The sequence below is a fragment of the Narcine bancroftii genome, chromosome 6, assembly GCF_036971445.1.
Source record: "Narcine bancroftii isolate sNarBan1 chromosome 6, sNarBan1.hap1, whole genome shotgun sequence".
NCBI lineage: Eukaryota > Metazoa > Chordata > Chondrichthyes > Torpediniformes > Narcinidae > Narcine > Narcine bancroftii.
The window spans coordinates 126,730,592-126,757,007 of record NC_091474.1 but is presented as its reverse complement, the minus strand read 5'-3'; the positions used below and the strand labels follow the sequence as shown (position 1 = coordinate 126,757,007).

At 37.8% G+C, this 26,416-nt stretch overlaps 2 protein-coding genes across 9 annotated transcripts in view; one reads left to right on the top strand and one right to left on the bottom strand.

The window, feature by feature from the left end:
* Positions 1–3,629, top strand: part of fbxo9 (F-box protein 9) — a 77,398-nt gene extending 73,769 nt beyond the window's left edge. For all 6 annotated transcript variants that reach the window (XM_069886031.1, XM_069886030.1, XM_069886028.1 and 3 more), the window contains one exon: positions 3,023–3,629. In XM_069886031.1, the coding sequence (XP_069742132.1) occupies positions 3,023–3,131 (109 nt within the window). In that variant the 3' untranslated portion in view covers positions 3,132–3,629. The remainder of the gene's footprint in view (positions 1–3,022) is intronic.
* A 3,013-nt stretch (positions 3,630–6,642) lies between these two features.
* LOC138736454 (chorion-specific transcription factor GCMa-like) overlaps positions 6,643–26,416 on the bottom strand; it is a 44,145-nt gene continuing 24,371 nt past the window's right edge. For all 3 annotated transcript variants that reach the window (XM_069886013.1, XM_069886011.1, XM_069886012.1), the window contains exons 4-6: positions 25,455–25,567; positions 11,908–12,030; positions 6,643–8,432 (exon numbers count right to left, since the gene is read on the bottom strand). In XM_069886013.1, the coding sequence (XP_069742114.1) occupies positions 7,842–8,432; positions 11,908–12,030; positions 25,455–25,567 (827 nt within the window). In that variant the 3' untranslated portion in view covers positions 6,643–7,841. The remainder of the gene's footprint in view (positions 8,433–11,907; positions 12,031–25,454; positions 25,568–26,416) is intronic.

The following is a 26,416-nucleotide window of genomic DNA, read 5'->3' as shown; positions in this document are numbered from 1 at the left end:
TATGTGCACCTCATTGGGCAGTAATAGTGCGAGAATCCGTGCTCTAATTGGAACTGCTGGAATAGCTTGGCGAAAGACAAAACTGCTTCCAGAGCTTATGTCCTCCAGTTTACCACCAAGATGAGGGAGAGGCTTGGATGAGTGCTTGAATCATCCATGGTGTTTGAGGTTATGGGCCATGTGCCGGAAAATGGACCGTTTTATGTTAGTCTGCATGAATGTTGTGACCTGAAGGGCCTGTTTCTTTGTTCTGACTGATTCTGTTTCTCTGCATGTTTTTTAAAAGATTATCATTAGGTTAGGTGGTATCATTAGGTTAGCTGCACAGAAGTGGCTCAGTTGTCTGAATTACCTTGCTTCAATTCCCAGATCTGTTTTGAGGCAATTCCATTGAGCATGCTATTGTTGTTGAGTTGCATAGTGGAGTGCTCTTGGTGTGAAAACTGGGGCTGTCTCTCCACACTCTTCTCAACATTTTGTGGGCAAGTGCATCTGCAGGAGTTAGAATGGTGAAGGTAAGGCCCACCGGATAACATGTCTTGCATTGGGGTGTCCGCACAGCCTTCATCACACAGTGGTGTGTTTCAGGATCAGGTGGCTCAGTTAATGGTGTTAGCACCAAGCCATGTGATTGACGTTGTGGACATTGAAATCCCCCAGCCAGTGTTTTGTGTCCTTGCTACTTTCAGTATTTCCGGCTGTGGTTCCACATGGAAGAGCATTGATTTTTTTTAAGACAAGGAAGGCTATTCAGGCTTATTCTGGACTATCCACTGATGAGACTATCTATCACCAAGATTACTTTGGTACCATTTCCATGAGCTTCCTATTTAATTCTCCATCCCACTCCCACTCTGAATTTGTTTGGATCCCTGCACTGTCGCAGCAGGCCCTGTGCAAGCTTGAGAGGTAACGTGTGCCTAGTCAGATTGCGGCCTTCTGTTCTCCATATTGAATCCAGCAACTGAGAAAATTCGCTTCCTCTTTCAAAAGTGGCCGTTTCTGCTGTGGGTCATTTGTCTATAGCATTGGCTCAGTTTGTCTCTTTCTCTCTCTGCCGTACATCAACTAATTTTTTTTTTGCAGCTCTGCATTTTCGGAGCTATTACACCAGGTTCTCGCTGCCCTCATTTCAGTTTTTGTGTTCCCCTCTCATCAACTTGAGAAATTCATCAATAGCATATTCTCTACCCAACTCATTTTTTAAAAAAACCCTTGTCCCACCCATTGCTTCCCTGTCCTCTCTGCACACTTCTCCCTTTGCCCTTTCTAATGATGAAGGGTGTTCGAACTGAGCTCTTGTTCATCTTTCCGGTAATGTTGGAACCTGCTATTTTATACATTTCCTGTATTTATTTGGATTAATCAGTGACAATTTTCTTACTTTAGACACCAGACCCCACACACTCATGAAGAGAACTTGAAGCCAACTGGACTGGGTCTAAATTTCCCTTTAACTTTGCTTATTGTGGTAATAACAGTCTGATGAAGATGAACAAAATCATGAGGGGCATGGGTAAGGTGAATGATGGTCAACTTTTTCGCAGGTTATAGGTATCTAAAACAATAGGATGTGGGTTTAAGCTGCAAAGGGAAAGATTGAAAGGGGACTTCAAGGTTATCTTTTTCACATCTTGTAGAGGGTACATGGAATGAGTTGCAGAAGAAGTGGTAGAAGTGGGTACAATTGTAATTAAAAGACATTTTGGTAGGTTCTTGAATAGAGAAGGTTTGGAGGGATATGGGTGAAGCATAAACAAATGGGACTAGCTCATGTTGGCAACTTGGTCTACATGAACGAGTTGGCCCTAAGGGGATGCTTCCATGCTCTCCAGCTGTATGACTCTATAGTGTAGAATCTTGCTCATCCCTGAATTTTAGCTAAAAATGGCTGAACCTCAGGAATTACCCTCTTCCAGGTTTTCTCAAAATTGTTAAGATCTATTTGTCACCAGCCCCTAATATCTGGTAATGTGTCCTGTAGTTATTTTTGCAGAATGACTGAATAATTTGCTACTTTAAAGATGCTGTGTAATTGGGGAGATGTTGGTTTTGCTAAGTTCCAATTGAGGCTGCATTTGGACTGTAGCTGCAGGCACATGAGGTTGCAGATGCTGGAATCTGGAGCAAAATCACAAGCTGCTGGAGGCACTCGGTGGTTCAGGCAGCATCTGCGGAAACAGAGAGGGATGGTTGATGTTTTGATCCAGGCCCTGTAACTAAACCCAAGTATGGAAAGTGCAAAGAATTTGTAGTCAATGTGGAATTTTTAAATTAACTTTCAATAAAACTGTGCTGAGAAAATGTACTCAACTGATATGAGTTATATACTTCGTAGGGTTTCAGTTACTGACTAAATTGTACATTCCAGATGATTTTTGTTTGAACAAGGCTTCGGTTAATTATTTAGTGTGGGCATGATTTCAGATCAGCAGGTCTTCGTCATTTTCCTTTATTTCCTCTTACAATAACATCAGAACTTGTTTATAATGAACAATTATTTTCTTTCTCACAGTGAAGCTGGTGTAATGGGACTTTCTTTTATTTGTTGCACTGTTTGCTGTTTGACTGCAGTTTATCACAATCACTTTCCGTTTTCAGAAGAAAATGTGTTCGTCCAAAATATTCATTTCAGTAAGTTAAGTACTTAGTCTATTCTCTAAGAACAGTGGAAGGTCAAAGCTGCTCAAGCAGAAAATGATGATGGAGCTTCCTGTATTTTGCATCTTTATCTGCTGTGAATAATGCCTAATATTTTTAAATATAGACATACAGCATGGTAATGGGCCCTTCCAGCCCACATAACAACATCTGCTGCCCAAATAACAATTAACCTACAACCCTCATGTGTTTGAAGGAAGTACCATAGTCATGGAAGACCTTTGAAGGTGTGGTTGCTATCATTTAGGCATCCTGTTTTATGCTGTAATTAATCCATCAATGGTGTTCAAAATAAGGGATTTCAACTTTTACAGCAACGCTATATGTCTAATCACTCTAATGTCTAAAATTTTGTTCTTAGGGCAACCGGAGAGACTGCTGTTTCCACATTTGACATCGATAAAATGTACACACCTTTATTCTTCGCTCGTGTGAAGAGCTTTACAGCATTTGCTGAAACACCTCTTTAATTTGATCTTATCTTGTCAGTTTAGATTTATATTCATTGTAAAGTTCCTTTTGCATGAGCAGAATATTAACTCTACTTGAGGAATTGCAATCAAGTTTGAATAGGATATTGCTGTCTGAGTGCTTTTTAAAAGGGTGTTAGGAATATTGCAAGAAAAATAAGTGAAATCTCAATCGAAGTTTAACTGCACTGCATCATTTATTTGTCTGAATGATAAGGATGAAACATATCTTTAATTGAGCTTAGGCTGTATAAATATTGGAGAATAAACTTTAAGGCTGTTTTTATTGATGGCAATGTTTTAATTTTACTACCCGTATATCAACATTGGTAGGATTTTTACACTGTTACCTGAATGTCTCTTGTTTTATTACAGAGTGAATAATTCATGTTGTCTGTGACTTCTGACTTCAATGCTTTAATGGATTTAATTTTTTTTATAATTGACTTAAACTGAAATTATTGGATAATGAGGTAAATAAATGTTTCTTCCAAATTAGTTTTATTTTGTCTTTATTGTGTGCTCACTAATATTTCTCACCATGTGATATTTTAAATATTTGTTTAAAAAGTCCAACAAATTATAACTTGGACTGTGAAATTCAGTATTCACACTCTTTCATTTGCTAAATCCCTTTGTATTAAAAACCAGGAATGGCCAGGTTAATCTTGTAGGACTTAACAGGAATAAAAAATACTCTCTTTAAAAAAAAGTACTGCGTGATAGATTACATGATTCGTGTTCACTGAAAATATTAACATTGCCTCTTTGAAGGTAAAAGGATTCGAGGGGATTTTGTTTCCCATATTATATATATTGTTTTGTAGTTGTATGCTTTGATGGAAGGACTGTTTAGCTGCACAGTAATGATCGACTGCATTTCAAGATCCTTCCATCCTTTTAGTACGATCACTTCGAAGTTTCGGTATTAAAGTATGGAATGGTGAAACATGGAATCTCTGGGTTAGCCAAAATGTGGATTGTCGAAACCACCAACTCTGCAGTAGCACAAGTTGTAGATGCTGGAAAACAAGACCAGGACTGCATATCTTCACGTCGTATGAACCCTTGTATTGCAGGAAATAAACTCTTGAGAAGAGTTCCATACATAAATTTTCGAAACCCAGAACTTTGTAAGTGAAAACTTCATTACAATTTGATGTGAATAGATTAGGCATATTAGAACTCGCAGGTGACAGGCTGATGGCGACTTGAGGTTAGGAACATCTACAGGCAGCTGGCAATTTGTGGTCAAATCACTCAAACCAGGTTGCAGACTGATGGAGGCTGGCTCAAGACTGGCTGAAGGGTTACCAGGTATCGGATCAAGGATGTGAAAGGGTGCTGAGGGTGGGAGCGGCTCCTGTGGGCCTCTGGCGTTGAATCCTTTCTGATTGGTGTCGGAGGTTCGGATCTGGAGTTTGGATTGCTGGTGGTTTGGACTGAAGTCTAACTGCAGAGGCTATGAGACCGCTGGAGGTGACACTGAACAAACTCTCTCTTTGACACTTAAGGGGCACCAGGCAATTTCTGCTGATGGAGAATCTTTGCCTTGCAGCAGACTGTGCAATTTTGTGTAATATTACATGTCATTAAAAGAACCTTGAAATCTAGATTGCTTTATTCAGAATGGGCTGCCCTTCATTCAACTGGAGTAATTTAATGTACATTACATTTTTTTTTTGCAAAAGTTCTCTTTTGGCTGCAGCAATTAAGAATTTTAAATAAGAATAATAAATTTATTATCATCATTATTCAAGGGAGAGTCAAATTTACTGTTGACTCTTAGCTACATTGAGTTTGATATGGTCTTACCCGTAACATTGGCTAAACCCTCTGCATTACTTGTCTGAGAAGTGGAATTAGTTCCGATTCTATTAATCGAACAGACTTTTGACCTAATTTGCAATTTAAAAGCTTTATTTTCCAGGAAAAATTCAATGCAAAGTGGATTGTGACATTTTTGGACTAAATTTGCAAGAAATTGAATTCTCCTGGACCCGTGAAGATGATGGGCAAATTTTTGTTGGATCAATTTTAATCTATTGCAGTGCTTGGTCTTGAATTATTGTTGTACCCTTCTCATAACATAACATAACATAACAATTACAGCACGGAAACAGGCCATTAGGCCCTTCTAGTCCGCACCGAACCAAACACCCCTCTCTAGTCCCACCTCCCTGCACAATGCCCATAACCCTCCATCTTCTTCTCATCCATATACCTGTCCAACCTTTTCTTAAATAATACAATTGACTCCGCTGCCACTATTTCTCCCGGAAGCTCATTCCAAACGGCTACCACTCTCTGAGTAAAGAAGTTCCCCCTCATGTTACCTCTAAACCTCTGCCCCTTAATTCTTAACTCATGTCCTCTTGTTTTAATCTTTCCTCCTCTTAACGGAAATAGTCTATCCACATCCACTCTGTCTATCCCTTTCATAATCTTAAATACTTCTATCAAATCCCCTCTCAACCTTCTACGCTCCAAAGAATAAAGACCTAATCTGTCCAATCTCTCCCTATACTCTAGATGCTTAAACCCAGGTAACATTCTGGTAAACCTTCTCTGCACTCTCTCCACTCTGTTTATATCCTTCCTATAATTAGGCGACCAGAACTGCACACAGAACTCCAAATTAGGCCACACCAACGTCTTATACAGTCTCAACATCACCTCCCAACTCCTATATTCCATGCAATGATTGATAAAGGCCAGCATACTAAAAGCCTTCTTCACCACCCTATTCACGTGAGTTTCTACCTTCAGGGAACGATGTACCGTTACTCCTAAATCTTTCTGCTCTTCTGTATTCATCAATGCTCTCCCATTTACCATGTATGTCCTATTCTGATATATTTTTCTTATAATTGTTCAGTTGCTGGTAATATTTTGTTTTTCCTTTTACTCTGCTCCTGAATTGAAGAGAGTTATCCACGTAGAGACCAGACCAAAAGGGCAATGCGAACCAAATGGATTTTTAACAACAATCTGGTTTTCTGTTTCCTTTTTGTTTTAAACTGGAGTTGTAAGTAGCTAATTTCAAATTTTTTGCATCATTCATCCAAATCCTTGCCTGCTAATCCAATAGCCACTATACTCCTGGCTTATTAGATAGTAATACTATGTGTGTTTATTGCTATTTTGATGCCACTTGCCCAAGCTTATTCAGTAACTATTTTACTGTTTTGATTTAAAATGAGCAAGCCACCTTCATTAACTTAGAACAAATGGTAGCATGTTGCAAACACTAAATGTCAAAGGAAATTAATATAAACTGTGGTCCCAACTGAATTAAATTCATTAAAAACTGTAGGAGGTCTTTTTAAAGCATTATTTTAATTGGTGTTCAGCTAGTAACTCAGAATGCATAGCCTATGCCATGTAGATATTTTTTAATAGAATCACTAACTATTGGAACACAGTTTTCAGACCAACAGTGATATTTGATGTCATTTTCATAAAATGCATTATAATTTACAAAAATTATGTAATAAAACTTTGCAGTAAATTCTTTAAAATAAAGGCACAAAGGCATTTTTTATTTCAACAGCTGCCATGTCTCTTTGGATGGAAAATGTAGAATAGTATATTTGTACATGCAATTTCCAGCATTCAAAGATAACCTTGGCTTCAAATGTGACTAGGCAGGTGCCCTGATAGAATGGCACAGTTGTTAGAGCCAGTGGCTTGCAGTGCCAGATATATCCTGCCCTTGAGTGTTGTCCACATGAAGTTTGCAAGTTCTCCCAGTGACCGTTATGGATTTTATGAGAGGTCTGAGTTTTCCTCCCACGTCTCAGAGGTGGGGGTCCATATGTTAATCAGCTGCTGTAAATTACTCCTGGTGTTTAGCTGAGCATTAGAATCTGGGATGCAGTGGATGAGAATGTGTGATTCGATGGGTGCTTGATGGTTGGCAAAGACTCAGTGGGCAGAAGTGTCTGTTTCCATGTTCTATCTATCTGTGACTTGGAGCATTTTTGACCACATGGAGAATTCCCGAGGGTCCATCCTTTCTTGTGTTCTCTGGGAATTGTCTAAAAGTAGACTAGATTTATAATACAGAAACCATCAGAATTGGTAATTCAGGATTCTTTGGGTTTTGAAGTATCTCATATGCAGAGGCCTTCCACGTGAAACAAACTATTTAAAATTAAAAGGCCACTTGTTTGAATAGTGGACCACGTGGAAGGGACAAGATCTCCTAGACTTATTTTTTTAATCTTTTGTGAATATTATTGCCTTTACTGCACAATGATGAATTGAAGTTTGGTTTATATCAGTCCATAGTGCATTGATTCCAAAGAAATTTGGATTTGATTTGACAAAGTTAAAGTTTAACAAAATATGATGCAGAATGTTGCACCAACACCGACTGGTCCTTGTTGATGTACCTGAAATATACTACCACAAATGTCAAACTCCTAAGTTACAGTTTTCAATGGTATTTCATATAAAGCTGATAAATTTCACCCAATACTTTGTGTAAAGTCTCTAGAAGTTGAACCCATATCAGATTGTTATTCCTTTACCTTAAAATACAACTTGGAGACCGGTTTAAAATGTATGGTTGGAAGGTTGAATAATTTTCTGTCCCAGTTAATTGATACTTTAGTCAAGGAAAACTGGTTACAAAACAGTCCCGTTGAGCACCTTTCTGTCTTCCTCACTTTCTAGACCAGTTTGTTCTTTGTGGTGAACTTCTTTCTAGACAGGGTGCATGGCACCAGGCATGTAAGTACTGTTGTGATTTTGCAGGAACATGGCATCATATATATAATCACCATATTCATCCAGATTGGGTTTGGAGGATTGATAAGTTGTCTTGTTCATGCTATTTAACGCAGATTGTGTGTGCTGTATTGGGTCTCGTAGGTTCTTGGGACTGCCAGCTTCATTGCAAGGATCTGATGAACCTTGAGAATATCTAATAAAAGAGTTGTTGTAAGCAGTCTTTCCTAAAGGGATTTTATTCCAGTTGGGATACTCTCCGCACTCAAAATTTGCACTGCAGTTTGTCCCAGAGGCACTATAATTACCAGGATTATGGCACCCTCCATTAAACTGTGTGCATCTGCTATAAAATCTGCTAATATCCATTTCACAAGGATCATGAAGGTAAGTAGGCTTTCCAAGGTCATGCCCATTTGTATAGGATAGGCATGGATTACCAGAGATGTTCTCGAGCGCTATACAATCTTCCAGGTTTCCATTGAGGTAAAGACTGGAGAAAATGCTTCTGCCATTCAAGGGATATGTTTGCTGAAATCCTTCGTAATCAGTTATCCCTGTTAATGACTGGGGGGAAGAAAACAAAGATGTAATAATTAATTATTTGCTCTGTAATTTATCACTTAATGGCAGCTTTCATGTTAAAGAAACAATGGAGGGGTGGGGGGATGAGAAATCTGGTAGAAGCAAGGGATATGAAGCAGAGGGGATGTTACAGATTCCATTCACAAAATGTATGGCCAGAGCCTCGAGGGCAGGGGATGTACAAAATTCCAAATGAATGGTCGTGTTATCAGAATTTTGTTTGAGTACTTTCCAATAAAAGTGAAAGAAATCATCATGGAAGTTTTCCAACATAATGAAAATCTTCCACAGTAAAAATTACAGCAGATTTGGGATTGTGTGTCCTTTTAACAAAAGGATGTGTATAATTTGTGCTGCTTTACAACCTTTAAGTTGGTCTGTGCACTGACTCCACATGTTGAGCTGGACTGTGCAGACTTATTAATTTGCAGCTCCTTGGAGAACATGCATCCTGCTCCTACACGCTTGCCACACTTATATATAGAATATCAACCCACTTGATTTCTCCACTCCTCCACCGACTCCAGGGGTGCTTCCAAATCTTAATGAGAGCCCTGATGCACTTCACATCTGTCTATTAGCTCTGTGAGCCAAAGCTGCCAACTCTAAGCAGCATTCAGTTTTATTTACATTTTAAAATTTAAATTTAATTCAGAGTTAACAGTACGGTATCAGGCCCTTCTGACCCACAAGCTCATGCTGCCCAAATACCCCAATTAACCTACAAATCCCATTCGTTTAGAAGATGGGAGGAAATAGGTAATGGGGAAAATGCACAAACACTTTCCATATAGATGCCATATTCAAACCCAGGTTGCTGGCACTCTAATAGTGTTGTGCTAAGACCAGGGGTGGCAACAAGGTGGGGGAGCATTTGTGGGCTTTTCCCCCCCCCCTTCCCACAGCACTAGCGTCACTGCTGTCCACGCGATTTAAGCAACACGTTTGTTACATTGGAGGGAGGGGAAGTGTGATGGCAGTGGCACATGGAGGGGGTTCACAGTAGGTAGGCACTACCAACCCCCCCACCTCGCTGAGTGAATTTTCAAACATCAGATTGTGCCCCCCCCCCCCCCACCCTTTAGACTTGTTCTGACTCAGACCCTGGTGCTAACTGCTATCCAATCGTATCACCCATATAACACCAGAAACCCTGGCAAATTTCTACAGAGGTGTAGAAAGTGTGTTACTGGCTGCATCACAGTCTGGTATGGAAACACCAATACCCCTGAGTGTAAAGCCCTCCAAAAGGTAGTGGAACAGCCCAGGACATCACAGGCAAAACCCTCCCCACTATCGAGAACATATACAGGGAATGCTGCTGTCTGAGAGCAGCAGAAATCAAGGATCCACACCACCCAGCACCTGCTCTGTTCTTGCTGTTACCATCAGGAAAGAGGTACAGGTGCCACAAGACTCTCACCATCAGGTTCAGGAACAGATGCTATCCCTCCACTATCAGACTCCTCAACGACGGACTCATGCACTTTATTGATTTTTTTAAAAAATTCCTTGTACTGCACAGTTTGTTTACATTCTGTTTACATTTCTTTATTTGTTTACATCTATATGCTGTGTAGTTTTTTTGCACTACCAATATTGCCTCACCTGCAGAACAAAAAAATCTCAGGGTTGTATGTGATGTCCTGTATGTACTCTGACAATAAATCTGAAATCATTTGAATGGGATCCTTAACTTCCATGCAAAAGTTAAGTGAAAGTATAATGTTTGTCCTTTTACTTTTGTAAATTAAAACTATAACTAATTAAATATGAATATAGTTTTAATTATTATCTCAATGTTTTTCATCTTTCTCAACAACAAGCTATTAGAAGGCCATCAATGCAGACTGTGGACGGGACCCTCATTCTCACCATTTTCAATTTCCTTGTTGTTTGTCACCATTCCACACTGCACTCCAATAACCTAGAGCAACCTTAGGCATCCCTGGAGTCTGCCGTGTGAGGTATGGATCCAGCTGAGCTCATTTCAGCCAGTTAACGTTTTATATTTTCAGTGTAAATGGTAACTTCTGAATTTTAGTTTCATAAAGTCTGAGAGTTTTAATGGCTGTAATTAATGCAACTCGTAATTTCATCATGAATATTTCAAAATATATTGGATTTTAGAATATTTTAAATTATTTTGTTTTAGATGTTGCTGGACAGGTTATTGGGATTGAACTCGTATTTTCCCCCGACATAAAAGTTTTGAGATTTTTTTAAAATTCTGTATATATGATGGCTAAGGACTGTATTGCCTCATAAACAATGGAACTTCAAGTCACTACTTTAACCGATCCAGACTCGATCGCTTATTCTTTACTCTTAATACAGGCAGTCCCGACTTATGACTGTAATTAGGACTGAAGGATTGGTCATATCTCGAAATGTACATGTCGGAATTTTTCCTGCAAGTACCGAAATCTTAAACCAAACTTTTTAATCAAATCTTTTATTTCATTGTAGATTTGACAACAACAAATTAAAGCTTCCTGAATTTGTCGATCAACCTTGTTGAATCTTTCCACATTCGGGTCCATGCTTACCTTGTTTGTTGGAATCCTAGGGTCCATAAGCTGGGCGTGGCCATCTTGATTCCTGTGCGCAAGCACGAGTCTTTGGTGGGTGCATGTGCTGTCTTCAGTTGGATCATGCATGATGGGTTTGCGAATTGGAGTTTGGTTGAAGCATTCGCAAGAGTTGAGCTCCCTTAACTGTTGCGCATGTGTCAATCGAACTCCAATACGCGAAGACTTGCACATGCGCACAGGAATCAAAATGGCTGAGGGTCACAGACTAACACACATTTTGGGTTTTGAATGCCCTGTATCCCTGTTATAATTTGTCAAATGCAGCATAAGTCACGTAAATTTTATATTTTTCTTTATTTAAAAAAAAAACTTTCAGTCGTATATGCGGATGGACACAAGTTGCATAGGTCGCAAGTCAGGGAGTATGTGTATTGATCTGGTTGCTCTCCTTCTGGTGACACAGATGCGTATCACTTTCCTGGAGTAATTCATGCTAATCCAGTATTGCAAATCCACTGCATGTATCAGTGAGGAGCTGCCTCAACAAGGCAGCCAACATCATAATGGATTCCCATTAACCTGGTCATAACCTCTTCTCACTGCAACCTTCAGACAGAAGATACAGAATCCTGAAGGCTAGCAGGTCAAGGTTCAAGAACAGTTTCCCATGGCTATCAGACTCTTGAACCTCCCCCTGTTACACTGTTCAGAGAATGCTCAACCCCACAAAAGGACTGTCTTCAGTTGGAGAGTTATTTTTTCCTTCAATAGGATGACTGTGAATATTGATTGTCCAATGTATTTTAAAATTTAATTAGGTTTACTCTTAGAGTTTTTTTTAATGAGTACCTGTTTGCAGCAAATGATATTTTCAGTGCATATGTACATTGTGCAATATATATGACAATAAACTTGTAATTTACCTGCAGTTCCCTTTTGTCTTTGTAACATCCATTTTCAGCATATGGCCTCTTTTTGTTGACTGATCTCCTTGCTTCAGCTTCTGTCTTGGTTTCTGGTCTGGGATGATCATGTACACCTTTTGCCTGCTCAGTCAAAAAAAAGAGATTTGGCTCATGAATATGTTATAGTATTGGACAATAAGGCCATGCATTGTGTTTTGTGGTTTTTCTGTGAGCCTAGTTTCAACCGCAGATGCAAACTTTCAGTTGATAGTGTGACAGAATATAGATATGATTTTGGGAGATAAATTGGAAAAGGTTTTTTTTTGTGTAGGTCACATACAAACACTTTAAAACAGATCTTATTTAAAATACTGGAGCTCTGCTCATGCTAGACATGTTGGGGCCAACAGTCAGAAGCTTTGGAGAGTGCCCAAGAAACTTCACTAATGGATTGTTGTTTACAAAAAGGCAACAGATGAAAGAACTTGTCAGGGCTGCATTCTGTCTGGAGCGGAACTTGCTGTTGTAGGAGGGTAATGTGGTTTTGCAAGCAGGGAGAGTAAAACAGGCTTTTCTGTGTGTGTGAGAGAGAGGGACAGAGATCAGTTTTACAGTCAGCCGCTGGAACTGGAACGGGACAAGCTGGCAAGCTCATGGAAAACCCCATTTGGAAGATGGGTTGTGAGTGCTTAGTTCAGCCTGGTCAAAGCCCTTGTGGTTCATGCAAGAGGAGTCCTAATGTTTCACTAAATGTCTAATGTTTCACTTGGAATAAGGGAAACAAAAATTAACTCTGTGGTGACCTGAAAGAAAGATGTTATCATCTGGAAAACCCTGAGGGGGCAGGCTTCATCAGTAAGACAGTGAAGTGGCTGATGGAAGTAAATCAGTTGTGGGTATCCTGGAACAACAAATCTCTCTTTCTGAAAGCCGACAAGAACCTTCTTGAGTGGTAACCATTTACCTTTCAAGCACGAAAGCCTGGTGAACTTTATAAATGTTAAATTCTGTGCACAGTATAAGAATTTCCTGCAACCAGTGAACTTGGAAGAATGAAAAGTAAAATTGGACTGTGAATCAGAACTTTTCTGAACTAACACACACATTATATACACGTGCAGTTAGAATTAGAAGGGGGTTAAGTTAGATTAAGTAAGTCAATAGTGATAAATTAAAGTGTGATTCTGTTTTCATGTTTAAAGATAATTGAAAGCAATTTTTGTTTATGTAACCATTTGTCTTGGTGAGTATTGCTGCTGGGTTTTGGGGTCCTCTGGGCTCGTAACATTTTGTGGGGGATTGAAAATTGGGGTTTTTGTGATTTATTAGTTAATTGTTTTTTTTTCAAACTAATTTAAAGCTTGTGTGTGGAAAAACAGCAGCAATGGATGTTGATACATTTTTGTTACAACCATCACCTGCAGAGCAAGAGAAAAGAAGAACTGATGGTTGTTTCTAAGGCATTAAAGCATTGGATGAGGAAAATACAAATACAGAAGATTATAGTGTAATATTATATAGGTGAGGGAAAATTTGTTGTCAGAGACTTAGATAATTTTCTGGTGGATAGATCTTTTGAGTTGGAATTGGAGAAATTGAGGGTGGAAGAAGAAAGAGAAAAACTGAGAGAATATGTGGCAGAGAAAGTTGAATAACAGCTATATTCTGTCACAATAGATCCAAAATATTCCTAAGAATTTTCAGACTGATACAATTATTGGTTTGACAAAAGAATGTAAAAACCTTTTGAGAAGAAAATGACTAGCAAAGTTATCCATGGATGGACATATCAATTTCAGGAAGGGAAACTGAAATCTATCAGCAACTTGTTCCAGAACCTTGGGATGAGGCAGGAACTAACATGAGTAAATTGGAAGCAGGTATTCACAGGAGAAAGCACAGAACTAATTTGGAGGAAGTTTAGGGACCACTTATACTGGGTTCAGGATAGGTGTGTCCCACTGGGACAGGGAAAAGATGATAGGAAAAGGGAACTGTGGTTGATGAAGCAAGTGAGGTAGCTAGTCAAGAGGTAGAAGGAAGCATTCATTAGGTATAGGAAGCAGAAAATGGGAAGAAGTCATGAGAAGTGCATGGAAGCCAGGAAGAAGTTTAAGAAAGGACTTGGCAGAGCTCAGGGGGATGAGAAGGTCTTGGAAATTAGGATTAAGGAAAACCTACATTCTATAGATGATGAGGATGAAGGTGGGGCCACTAAAAGATAAGGGAGGAAACACGTGCCTGGAAGCGGTGGAGTTTGGGGAGGTCCCAAATGAATGACTTTATTTCAGTATTCACAAGAGAAAGGGTGAGGTCAGAATAGAATAGCCTTGTGTTAGACAAAGTAGAGATTAAGGAAGAGAAAGTATTGGCTCTTCTTAAAAACATCAAAATTGATGTCCCTGGGGCCAGACGTGATATACTCCAGGTTGCTGTGGGGAAAAAAATAACTGGAGCAGTAGCTATGATCTTTGAGTCCTCTTTGGCCATAGGGAAGGTGCTGGACGATTAGAGAATGGCAAATGCAGTCCCCTTGTTTTAAAAAGGTAATAGGAAGAATCCTGGGAATTATAGACTGGTGAGTCTTCTATCAGTGGTGTGCAAACTATTGAAGAGGATTCTTAAGGATAGGATTTATGAGCATTTTGGAGATGTACAGTTTACTCAAGGGTAGTCAACATGGCTTTGTGAAGGGAAGGATGTACCTTATGAGCCTAATTGTTTTTTTTTTCAGGGGCTAACAAAATTGATGAGGGTAAGCCAGTATATGAATTTTAGCAAGACACTTGACAAGCTCTCCCATGAGAGTCTTGTTCAGAAAGTCACGAGGCATGGGATCCATAGAACCTTGGCTGTATAGATTTAAAAATTGGTTTGCAGGTAGAGAGCAGAGAGAAGTGGAAGGAAAGTATTCTGCCTGGAGGTCGGTGATTAGTGGAGTATCACAGGGATCTGTTCTGGGACCTCTGCTCTTTGTGATTTTTATAAATGATCTGGATGAAGAGGCAGATGGATGGGTCAGTAAGTTTGCAGATGAGATGAAGGTTGGAGGAGTTGTGGATGGAGCTGAAAGTTCTCAAAGGTTACAAGGGGACATAGTCAGGATGCAAAGGTCATGTTGCAACTCTACAAATATCTGGTGAGACCATATTTAAGAGTATTGTATTCAGTTCTGGTTACCTCATTATAGGAAGGATGTGGAAGCTCTGGAGAGGGTGAAGAGGAGATGTTACCTGGTTTGGAAAATAAGTTTTATGAGGCAAGGTTAGCAGAGCTGGAACTTTTCTCTTTGGAGCATAGAAGCTTGAGAGAAGACTTAATAGAAGTCTATAAAATTACGATTATTATTAGGGTGGACAGCCAGCACCTTTTTCCCAGGATAACAAACACCAGAGGACATGTGTAAAAGGTGAAGGGAGGGAATACATATATATATCGCCTCGAACCGTGCATCTTGGCGCCTCACAGTTCGGCGGGCAGCAACCACCTTTGAAGAAGACCGCAGAGCCCACCTCACTGACAAAAGGCAAAGGAGGAAAAACCCAACACCCAACCCCAACCAACCAATTTTCCCCTGCAACCGCTGCAACCGTGTCTGCCTGTCCCGCATCGGACTTGTCAGCCACAAACGAGCCTGCAGCTGACGTGGACATTTACCCCCTCCATAAATCTTCGTCCGCGAAGCCAAGCCAAAGAAATATATAATTTTTTTTAAATTTTTTTATTTTTATTTTTTAAATACACACAGGGAGTGGTGGGTGCCTGGAATGCCTTGCTGGGGATGGTGGTGGAGGTTGAAACATTACGTACATTTAAAAGATGTAGACAGGCATGTGAATGAAAGAAAAATAGAGGGCTATGGGGCCTGTAGTGTTTCATGTTTGTCCATGCAATCCCTTAATTAAATGAGAATAAGTTACACTGGACAACCATTTATTTTCAAAAGGTTTGCTTTCTGAAATTTATTTTGGAATTATGATTCAGATTTGCTGCATTATAGGAATTTGGAAAAACATGACATTAATTATATTGGATTTAATCGTATAATGAAGCTGACGCCTTGTGTTAGTTCAATTGACCTAAAAATGTTCTGCTGCTGAATTTCATTGGTACTCAGCATCTGATGCCTCTTGTGTCAGTTTCCAACAATAGTCGGGCAGCATTGATGGATTCGAGTTGCCATGATATTGCTTTTCCTTGGTTGCAATGTCTGGTGAAACCTTTCACTATGTTTGTCACTGTCTGTACTAAGATCAGCAGGGAAGAAGTCCAAGTGTGAATGCAGAAAATGAATTTTCAATGACCTGTTGCACATCATGGTTTTGAATGCTTGAAGCACCTTGACAATCAGCTGCTCTGTATTTGCCAAAAAAAATTCTCAACATCTTTAAATGTCTTCCAAGCTATTTTTTCTGGCCACACTTGCGCCTGCACTGAGTATATGCCAAGGCATGCTTGGACTGACCCAAACAGCTTGCTCTGTGGCTAATGTACTAATTGACACAAAATATGACAGGAAATCACAAAATGTTTTCTAAAAAAAAATAGGAAAATTTAAGGAGATGGTCATGATCAGTAGCCCAAAACCATAAAGTTCAGGAAGCAAAATCTTTGTTGTCAGTGTTAACAATGTCCTCTGTTAGACTGAATAAAATCAACAGGAACTTCTCAAATGCAAGTTTAAGATAGGAATCCAAATGTTGTTGTGGACAATCTAACTGGTCATGGGTTATAGGTGGACACAGGTGGGAGGGTAGAAGAAAAAGGAGCTGAGAAGTGATTGGGGAAGAAAGCTCCTCTAGAAATGATTGTGACCATCTCTGCCCTCATCTCATAAAACCTAACAACAATTTAAGGTATTTACAAACGTCCCTATCCTTCAATGGGAACTTAAAATGTTGTACTTCATTGATTCCCACTTTAGCTCATCCAATCTCTGCTAGTTGACAGAGCAATCCCATTCCCCATTATTTTTTTGCTGTTACATCTTCCCATTTATTCCCTCATCCCCCAGTTGTACAAGTCAATTACACATTTGGGGCAATTTACAGCTGACTTACAAACTGAGACCACTTTAGAAACCCGAGAGCCTGGAGGAAACTGCACAGTTCAAAGTCAGGATATGGACAGTGCCAGAGACCCAGATTGAATCTTGGAAGATAGAAGTGTGAGGCAGCACCTCTCCTGGCTGTGCTGTGTGCTGACCACAGTAGATTTGTTCCATTAACTTAGTGGTTCTCAACCTTTCACTTTCCACTCACATACCACTTTAAGTAATCCCTATGCCATAGGTGCCCTGTGGGATTGCTCAAGGTGGTATGTGAATGGAAAGAAAATGTTTGAAAACCACTGTTGACTCGTTATGTGTACAGTTTCAGAACTCCAAAGGAAATGGGCCAATTACAATTTTTCTCAAGCAAAATATTTCAGTTTCAATTGGGTCAAGAGCAGTGTTTCTCAACTTTCCCTTCCCACTCATAAGGGGATCAAGGGGTATGGGGTGAAGGCAGGAACCGGGTACTGATCAGCCATGATCATATTGAATGGCGGTGTAGTCTTGAAGGGCCAAATGGTCTACTTTCTATGTTTTACCATCAGGCCTGAACCCTTACAAATGATGCCACTCAGCAACTAATATAGATGGATTCCTTGTCCCATGGTCTCAGTGAGTCTTCAGTCACCTGACTACCGACCACAAAATCTGAATCATCATTTGAAAGAGGCAATGATCATATTACAAGTACAACAGGCATGAAGAACCACGTCCATTTTCCTACAAGTCGAGAGAAAGGAACCAGACCTTAAAAGGAGTTGGCTTCAGCCTCTCGAAAGTCAAAGTTTTAAAACATTAACTATTTTAATTACTGTAGAATAGCAGCAACATAAACAGTTTGTCACCAGCTAAAACAGTCAGAAGGGGTTCTAATTGAAGAAGTGGGAAATCTTCATCTGGCCAAGTCTTTTAAACTCTAATATATTTGATTTGTACCTCTGTCACTCAACAAACCCTCTTTTAATATTCCATTATTCTCTTGCATGTTAAATTTGCCAACTTGATTTGTGAAGTTACATCAGACAGATTGAATATTGGGTGTGGGGGGGGGGGGGGGGGGCTGTGGCCTGATGGCAAAGGAGAAGGAAGTGTAATTCTATATTCCCCAGTTGGACTAAAAAATACCCAAACTTAAATACTTGGAAAAGTTTTAAAAGTTTGTTTTGAAGTTATCTGAATGTTTAAAGATTGTAATGGCTGCTAATACAAAGAAATTGAAGACACAGATTCAGAAGAAACTTCATTTTAAAAGTTCAGAAGAAGTGAGGCCTACTTTCCAAATGGAACCTCTGAGTCAACTGGACAGCCACCCAAGCAACAAAGGACTCCAGCCCGGCTGAGTATTACCCTGGCGCCATCATAAGATGGTGCCGGGCTACCAATATTTTCTTCATATCTTCATCAGCGTGCCCGCGATGTCGTGCGCACTGAAGAGTTGCTGGAGCCTACAATGGAACTGACGTGCAGTGCTGCTGCAGGTCCCGGCGACGCAGAGGTTCGGGGCAGCACGTCAGAAGACATGCATGCACGGACCTCTGTGTTGCTGGGCATGCGCGGTGCGTCGTAGGTTCAGGAATTATTGGATAAAGTCTGAGCTGTTGGTGAGGGTCAACGGCGTTCTGAACAGACTGGGTCTGGACCTGCAGGGGTCCAGACCAGAAGTAAGGTGAAATCGAAGGCTGAATTAAAAGAATTTGAAGAAGAATCATTGTTGTTGAAGAGAAACAAGGTAGGCTTCATGGAGAGGATACTAATTTTGAAGCTGTTTTTATTGGAATCAATGGCACATCAAATGGCAATATGTCAACACATATCTACTCAGATAGAACATGAACTTATGAATATAACTGAAAAAATGAAGAATATTTCTGAAGAAGTTTCTTCTCTTAAAAAGGACATTTTTGCTGTTAAAGGCGATGTCAATAAATGTTTGAATTTGGTGGACATAGTTCAAGATAATTTTAAGAAAATGGAAGGTGCCTTTCAAATTTAAGGATCAAATGGAATGTATAAACAGAAAATAGAGAAAGTGGAAGATTCTTTCGTTGGATGGGAAATTCAGAAGAAAGCTTTATTGAAGAAGATAGACTCTCTGGAAAATCAAAGTCGTTGAAATAATGTTAAATTAGTGGGAATTCCTGAAGGAATTGAAGGTTCAGAGCCAATAAAAAAAATTAAAATGTATTCCTGAGGCATTGGGATTGGAGTTCTTTCCAGAAGGTTTGGAGTTGGATAGGGCTCTTAGGGCTTTAAGGAGTAAACCGTATCCAGGTCAACCACCACGAGCTGTTTTGATTCGCTGTCTAAAATATCAAGATAGAGAAACTATTTTGAGAGTAGCAGTCCAGAATGCATGTAGATATCAATCCCAGTTGATGGTACAGGGAAATAAGGTATTTTTCTATCCAGATCTGACTCAAGAAATTATTAAAAGACGTAAAGAGTTTATTTCTGCTAAAGAGATGCTTTGGAGAAAGGGTTATAAATTTTCTTTTAGATATCCTGCAGTATTGAAAATTTTTTATGGTAATTTTCAATCAATTTTTTGAGAATGATTATGATGCTTTAATCTTTGGTAATTTTTTGCTGGATAGAGCTGTTGAAAGGTATTCTTCACCGAAGAGGAAGATATCTGATAAGAAGAATGGAAACGGGAATGGGAATCTCTCAAAGAACTTGATTGATATTGATGATCCAGAGCAAGTTTTGGGATTAAAATCAATGGAGCTGTGACCTGATTTAGACTTATCATTTTGAGTCTGATTGGGGGAAGGGAGGTTGCTGAAGCTTTCCGAAGTCATCTGCCACCTGTGGGGGGGATTTATTTCTGTCCACACCCAGTTAAGTGGGGAGTTACTACTTTGTAGTGCTTTATAGAAAAATATATTTTTTTTATTTGAATACATTTAATTTTGTTAGAGGGGTGTTGGGAACTTTTGTTTAGTGATTATTTATCAAGGGAAGCTTTAAAATTAATTTTTTTAATTATTAGAAGAGATAGAAAGAAAGGAGAGGTTTTTAAGGGTTTTTTTGTTAGTAGAAGGGATAGAAAGTTAAGGATTTTTATTTGTTGTTCGAGTTTTACTTTGATAATAATGTCTAATATAAATTTTGCAATGTTTAATGTTCAGGGTTTAAATAATCTGATTGAGAAAACATGTTTTTGCTTATATAAAAAAGATGAATGTTGATATTGCTTTTTTGCAGGAGACTCGTTAACTGAAAAAGAACATTTGAGATTGAAGAGGGGCTAGGTTGGACATGTATCTTCATCTTCCTTTAACTCAAAAGCAAGAGGAGTGGCAATTTTGATTCATAAGAAAATATCATTTGAACTTGCTTCTTTGTCGGAATCAGTTGGTCATATTTTAGTGATTAATTATAAATTGTTTGCTGAGCCATGGTCCTTATTGAATGTGTATGCACCTAATGTTGATGATGAACAGTTTGTGTCTGAAGCTTTCTTAACTTTAAGTCAAGCTAAGGAGAATATTTTGATTGGGGGAGACTTTAATTGTGTGTTAGACCCATTATTGAATAAATTTCCGAAAGTTGTGGAAAAAATCAAAAGCAGCGGTTTCCTTGATGAAAGACCTGAATTTGATAGAGGTCTGGAGAAGATGAAATCCTACTGAGAAAGATTTTTCATTTTATTCTTCATGTCATGATTCATTTTCTAGGATTGATTTTAGCATCAGCACATTTGCAAGCACGTTTTATTCAAGCTGAATATGAGAGTAGGATAATTTCTGACCATTCTTTGCTGTTTATCTCCTGTGTAGGCCTGGAAGTAATTCAATCAGTTTTTCGCTGGAGGTTCAATGCAATGTTATTGAAAAAACTGGAATTTGTAAAATTTATTAAGGATCAAATTGCTATTTATTTAGATGTGAATAAAAATAGAGTCAGGAGTAATTTATTGTATGGGATGCTTTAAAGGCATTTTTACATGGTCAAATTATTAGTTATGCATCAAAGGAAAAGAATAAATTTTTGGTAGAGTCTCAGTTGTTGGAAAAACATAGCAGAGTTGGAAAAGGAATTCCAGAGGAATTGTACAGAAGATAATAAGGCATTTTTGACAAAATTGAAGCTAAAATATAATATATTGCAAAATGACCAATTTGAACATTTGTTTCAAAGATCTAAGCAATGTTATTACGAGTTAGGGGACAGAGCACAAAGTCTTGGCATGGCAATTGAAAACTGAACATGCTATGAGGAAGGACAATTCAGTTACTTTTAAACCTCAGGAAATTAATGACCAATTTTTGTCATTTTACCCGAAATTATATGCTTCTGAGGGAGTGCGAGATGACGGTTCCATTGAAGCATTTTTTTTTTCCAGAGTTAAATTTATCAATATTGAAAGAGGAGGATGTGAGAAAGTTGAATTCTCCTTTTACAGATTTAGAAATAAAGGATGTTATTCAACAAATGCCTAATGGGAAATCACCAGGAGAGGATGGGTTCACTGCTGAATTTTATAAAATTTTTTATGATGATTTGTCCTCTGTATTTATGGATGTTCTAAATCAGGTAACTCAGAAGCAAGCTTTGCCAGACTTGTGTTTGAGTGGAATAATAACAGTTATGCCAATAAAAGACAGAGACCCTTTGAAGGTTTCTTCTTATTGACCAATTTCTTTATTAAATGTGGATTATAAAATAATAGCAAAATTATTAGCAAATAGATTAGCAAAGTATTTACCACAATTAGTACATTCTGACTAGGCTGGGTTTATTAAAGACAGGTATGCTTTGGATAATATTCTTAGAGTGGTTTAATTGATCAATGCTTCACGTCAGCAACCCAACCTGCCAATGGTAATATCAATAGATACTGAAAAAGCTTTTGATAGGGTCGAATTGAATTTTTTATTTAAAGTTTTGGAGAAATATAAATTTGGACCTTTATTTATTGGTTGGGTGAAGGCACTATATTAATATTCCTGTAGCAAGGGTGGCAACAAATGGTCAAACTTTTACTTTTTTTTTAAATTAATGTGTTCAACTCGTCAAGGTTGTCCTTTGTTGCCAGCCCTATTTTCATTGGTCATTGAACTGTTAGCTCAGGCTATCAGGCAGAATGAGAATATTACAGGTATAAGGATTGGACAGGATGAATACAAGATTAATTTATTTGCTGATGATGTTTTAATATATTTAACTAATCCAGATCAAACTTTAATTTATTTGCAAAATAGTTTAGAATTATGGGGCAAATTATCTGGATATAAAGTGAATTGCGATAAAAGTGAAATACTGCCAATTTCTGAAGGACATTGTGATCAATGTAGACAAATTAGTAAATTTTGATGGACTGATAAAATTAAGTACTTAGGGATAATGATTGATGTAAATTTTCAATCATTGTATAATTTAAATTATGTACCATTAATGAGAAAGATTAGAGCGGATCTGATTAAATGGAAGGATTTATCTTTAACTTTAATAGGTTGGGTAAATTGTATAAAGATGAATATTTTTCTGCAAATTCAATATTTGTTTCAATCGATTCCTTGTTCTCTTCCGAAATCTTTTTTTCAAGATTTAAATAAAGAAGTTTGAGAATTTTTATGGAAAGGAAAATTAGCAAGAGTAGTGATGCATAAATTGACTTGGCAGTATGCTTTGGGAGGTTTGCAATTACCTTATTTTTAAAATTATTAAGAAGCAGCTCAATTAAGATTTATTATTCGCATGTTAGATGTTTCTAATCCTCCTAGTTGGGCTAGGGTAGAATTGGCTGCGATATTGGAATCATGTTCTCATCAGTTTGTATTTAACCATATAACCACTTACAGCACAGAACAGGCCAGTTTGGCCCTACTAGTCCATGCCGTAATAAATCCCCACCCTCCTAGTCCCACTGAGCAGCACCCGGTCCATACCCCTCCAGTCCTCTCCTATCCATGTAACTATCCAGTCTTTCCTTAAATGTAACCAATGATCCCGCCTCAACCATGTCTGCCGGAAGCTCATTCCACATCCCTACCACACTTTGCGTAAAGAAATTTCCCCTCATGTTCCCCTTATAATTTTCCCCCTTCAATCTTAAACCATGCCCTCTAGTTTGAATCTCCCCCACTCTTAATTGAAAAAGCCTATCCACATTTACTCTGTCTGTCCCTTTTAAAATCTTAAACACCTCTATCAAGTCCCCCCTCAATCTTCTACGCTCCAGAGAAAAAAGCCCTAGTCTGCACAACCTTTCCCTGTAACTCAAACCTTGAAATCCTGACAACGTTCTCGTGAACCTTCTCTGCACTCTCTCTATTTTGTTTATATCTTTCCTATAATTTGGTACTCCAAATGGAATACTGTTTTATTACAGAAATATAATGTATCAATTTTGAAACATTTATTAGAAATTTGGTCTAAAAGGAATTTATTAATAGGATCAAAAGGTAGTTTATCAATTCAAACCCCAATATATCAAAATTAATTGATTCCTTTTTCATTGAATAATAGTTTTAGAAGATTGGTGGATGAAAGGAATAAAAAGATTGCAGGATTGTTTTGAAGATGGTAAATTTTTATCATTTAATCAGCTTAAAGAGAAATTTGGGATTTTAGAGAATTCTCTGTTTGTTTATTACCAAATTAGGGCATTAGTGAAAGATAATTTTGGAAGAGAAATGAAAATTTCTAAGTTAACTAAATTTGAATTTATGGTTTAATATTTTTCAGATAAGGGTTTTATATCAGAGATGTATGCATTATTACAAGATACTATGGTTAAAAAAAATTTAGACACATCTAGGATTAAATGGAAGCATGATTTAAGTTGTGAGATTAGTCATGTGGATTGGGAAAATATGTGCTATGATGGCTTGACTAAATTAATTAATGTAAGATATAATATGGTTAATTATAATTTTTTGCATCAGTTATATTTAATCCCTGAAAAATTGAAAAAATATGGATTTAGTAATTCAGATGTGTTTTAGGAGTGGATTATATGTTGGAACATTTATACATTCTGTTTGGTTTTGTGATAAAGTTCAACCTTTCTGGTTTAAAATTAGGATTTTTCTTAAATTTGTTTAAAAGTCAATTTCCTTTAGATCCCAAAATGTTTTTGTTGGGCTATTTTATTCCGTTAGTGGACTTGGGGTTGGATAAGTTTCAGACAGCGTTTATTCGTCTAACGTTGACAATTGCTTGTAAATGTATTGCTACGTCTTGGAAAGATGACGCGGAGTTAAACTTAACTCGATGGCATCATGAGTAGAAGTCGTGTATTTATATGGAGAGAATAACATAATTTACATAATAATTATGATTTTTTTTGGTTAAGATGTGGACACCTTATATGAAGAATATGAATTTAGTAATATTGTAAATTTGAATGTTCTTGTTTATTTTTAATGCTTCCCTTGAGGGATCTGTTGTGGGTGGGGGGGAGGGAGTGGGTTTGTTTTACTGTTTTAATTATTGTTAGATTACTTATTCTGTAAAAGTCTGTTTATTCTTATTGAAAAATATTAAATAAAGTTTAAAAAAAAAACAGATTGAATATTGCAAGCACATTGAATGTAACCTGTCAAATGGCATAACAGCAACTTTACCAGAAGTTAAAATGAGAAAGGAAGCAAATTCTTAACCATCAACAATTCAAAGCTTATAACAACAAAATTAATAATTGATAATTAAATGGGTGACTGCACTCACTTTAAACAGATGTCCTTTCATATTTGCTATTTTGGCCCTGTGGAGTCCAGTCCTTCCCTACCTCATACCCATAACCCTCTATTCTTCTTGCATTCATATGTTTTACATTGGAAAATCATTAAAATATCTGGCATGCTCTGTAATAGGAAAATCAGCCTCCTTTATTTTGTTAAGTTGCTCACTCTTCAAAAGTCCAAACATAACAGCTATTACTGGGCTATAGTTTATCATTTGTTTTCAATAACTGATGCTTAACATCTCGTATACTGATGTAAGAGAACATTAGGATTGCAAAATATTTTAGTGGATACTTCCATTCTTTTGAATATAGTCATAAGAAACTAATACATTCTAGAAGAAGTAATAAACTTTTTTTAAAGTTATCTGAGAAAATTAACTGGTCTATGCCCAGTGATAATTGTACAATTTCTTTAAATTTATAATAAATATAATTGTTGCAAACAAATTTGCAGAAATATTTTTAAACCTTCAACAAGTCCTTAATTTTTCACCTTGAATTTGTATCACTTATTTTTCAACTGGTTTAGTCATTATAAATTGTACTTTTGCAAATCTATGTTTGTTGGTGTAAAATTTAAAAACAAAATCAATGCTTTCAATTGTGTTCTTCATTTATTTCAATGTAGCTTTTAAACCAAGTATGAAAATTTCTTTAAAAAAAATTCAATTGAACAAGACCACTGTTTTCTTGGTGACTGCAATCTTCTCATTTTTTTTTTCAAAAAAATGTTAACAGCCAAAATACCATTCCTGTAAATATGGGCATATTTTCATATGTACATCAACGTGTTTTAGAAAAGAGGATTAATCCAACCTGAAAAAATATGCATTTTCCTTCATGTCTCCAGAAGTTGGTGACAGGATATCCACCATGCCCTCGACAAGGCATGAGATTCAAGGCTGCCCCACAATTTGGACAGCATTTCTCTGTAACAAGAAGAACAGTCTTAAAGGGCTTGTTGGTTTAACTTCTCCTTAAAGTGTATTCCCATCTCATCCTGAATACAAATTTAAATTTAGATTTTTAAAAATTTAAATTTAGACATACAGCATGGTAACAGGCCATTTCTGCATGCCGCCCAATTTATACCCAATTAACCTACACCCACGGTACATTTTGAACGGTGGGAGGACATCGCAGCCCCCGGGGAAAACCCACGCAGTCATGGGGATAACATGTCTCCTTACAGACAACCAACTCCTTACAGACAGCACGGGGTTTGAACCCTGGTCCCGATCACTGGTACTGTAAAGGCGTTGCGCTAACCGCTTCGCCACCCTGTGAATAATGTGAACACAAAATGTGAAATATATTTTGTTTTATAAACATTACTTGGGATATTCTACAATGGTTTTCAAAGTGTAATCACTTGCATCTTAGAAGGTTTGGTCATTAAATTATGCAGATCATTAGTAAGCATTTAAATATTGGCCATAAGATTGAGAAGAATTACTATAAAATACTATAGCATGATGTGATCTTCTGCATTCACCAGGGAGAGCAGGAAGGACTCTGCTTTAACATCCCACTTAGATCCAAGTTGTTCATCAACTCCATTTCTCAGTAGATCCGCTGCAAACAAGGAGTAGCAATCACAGCTCTTCTAAGGTTGCTATTCTCAAATATTAAAAATTGCATTTAATGACTCTGAGAGTGTGGACGAACTGCGAGATCTCGAGCTCTGTGTCCATATGACTCTGAATGCTGCTGCACAGACTGATGGCGTTGTTAAAAAAGTGTACAGTGTATTGGCCTTCATTAACCATGAGATCGAG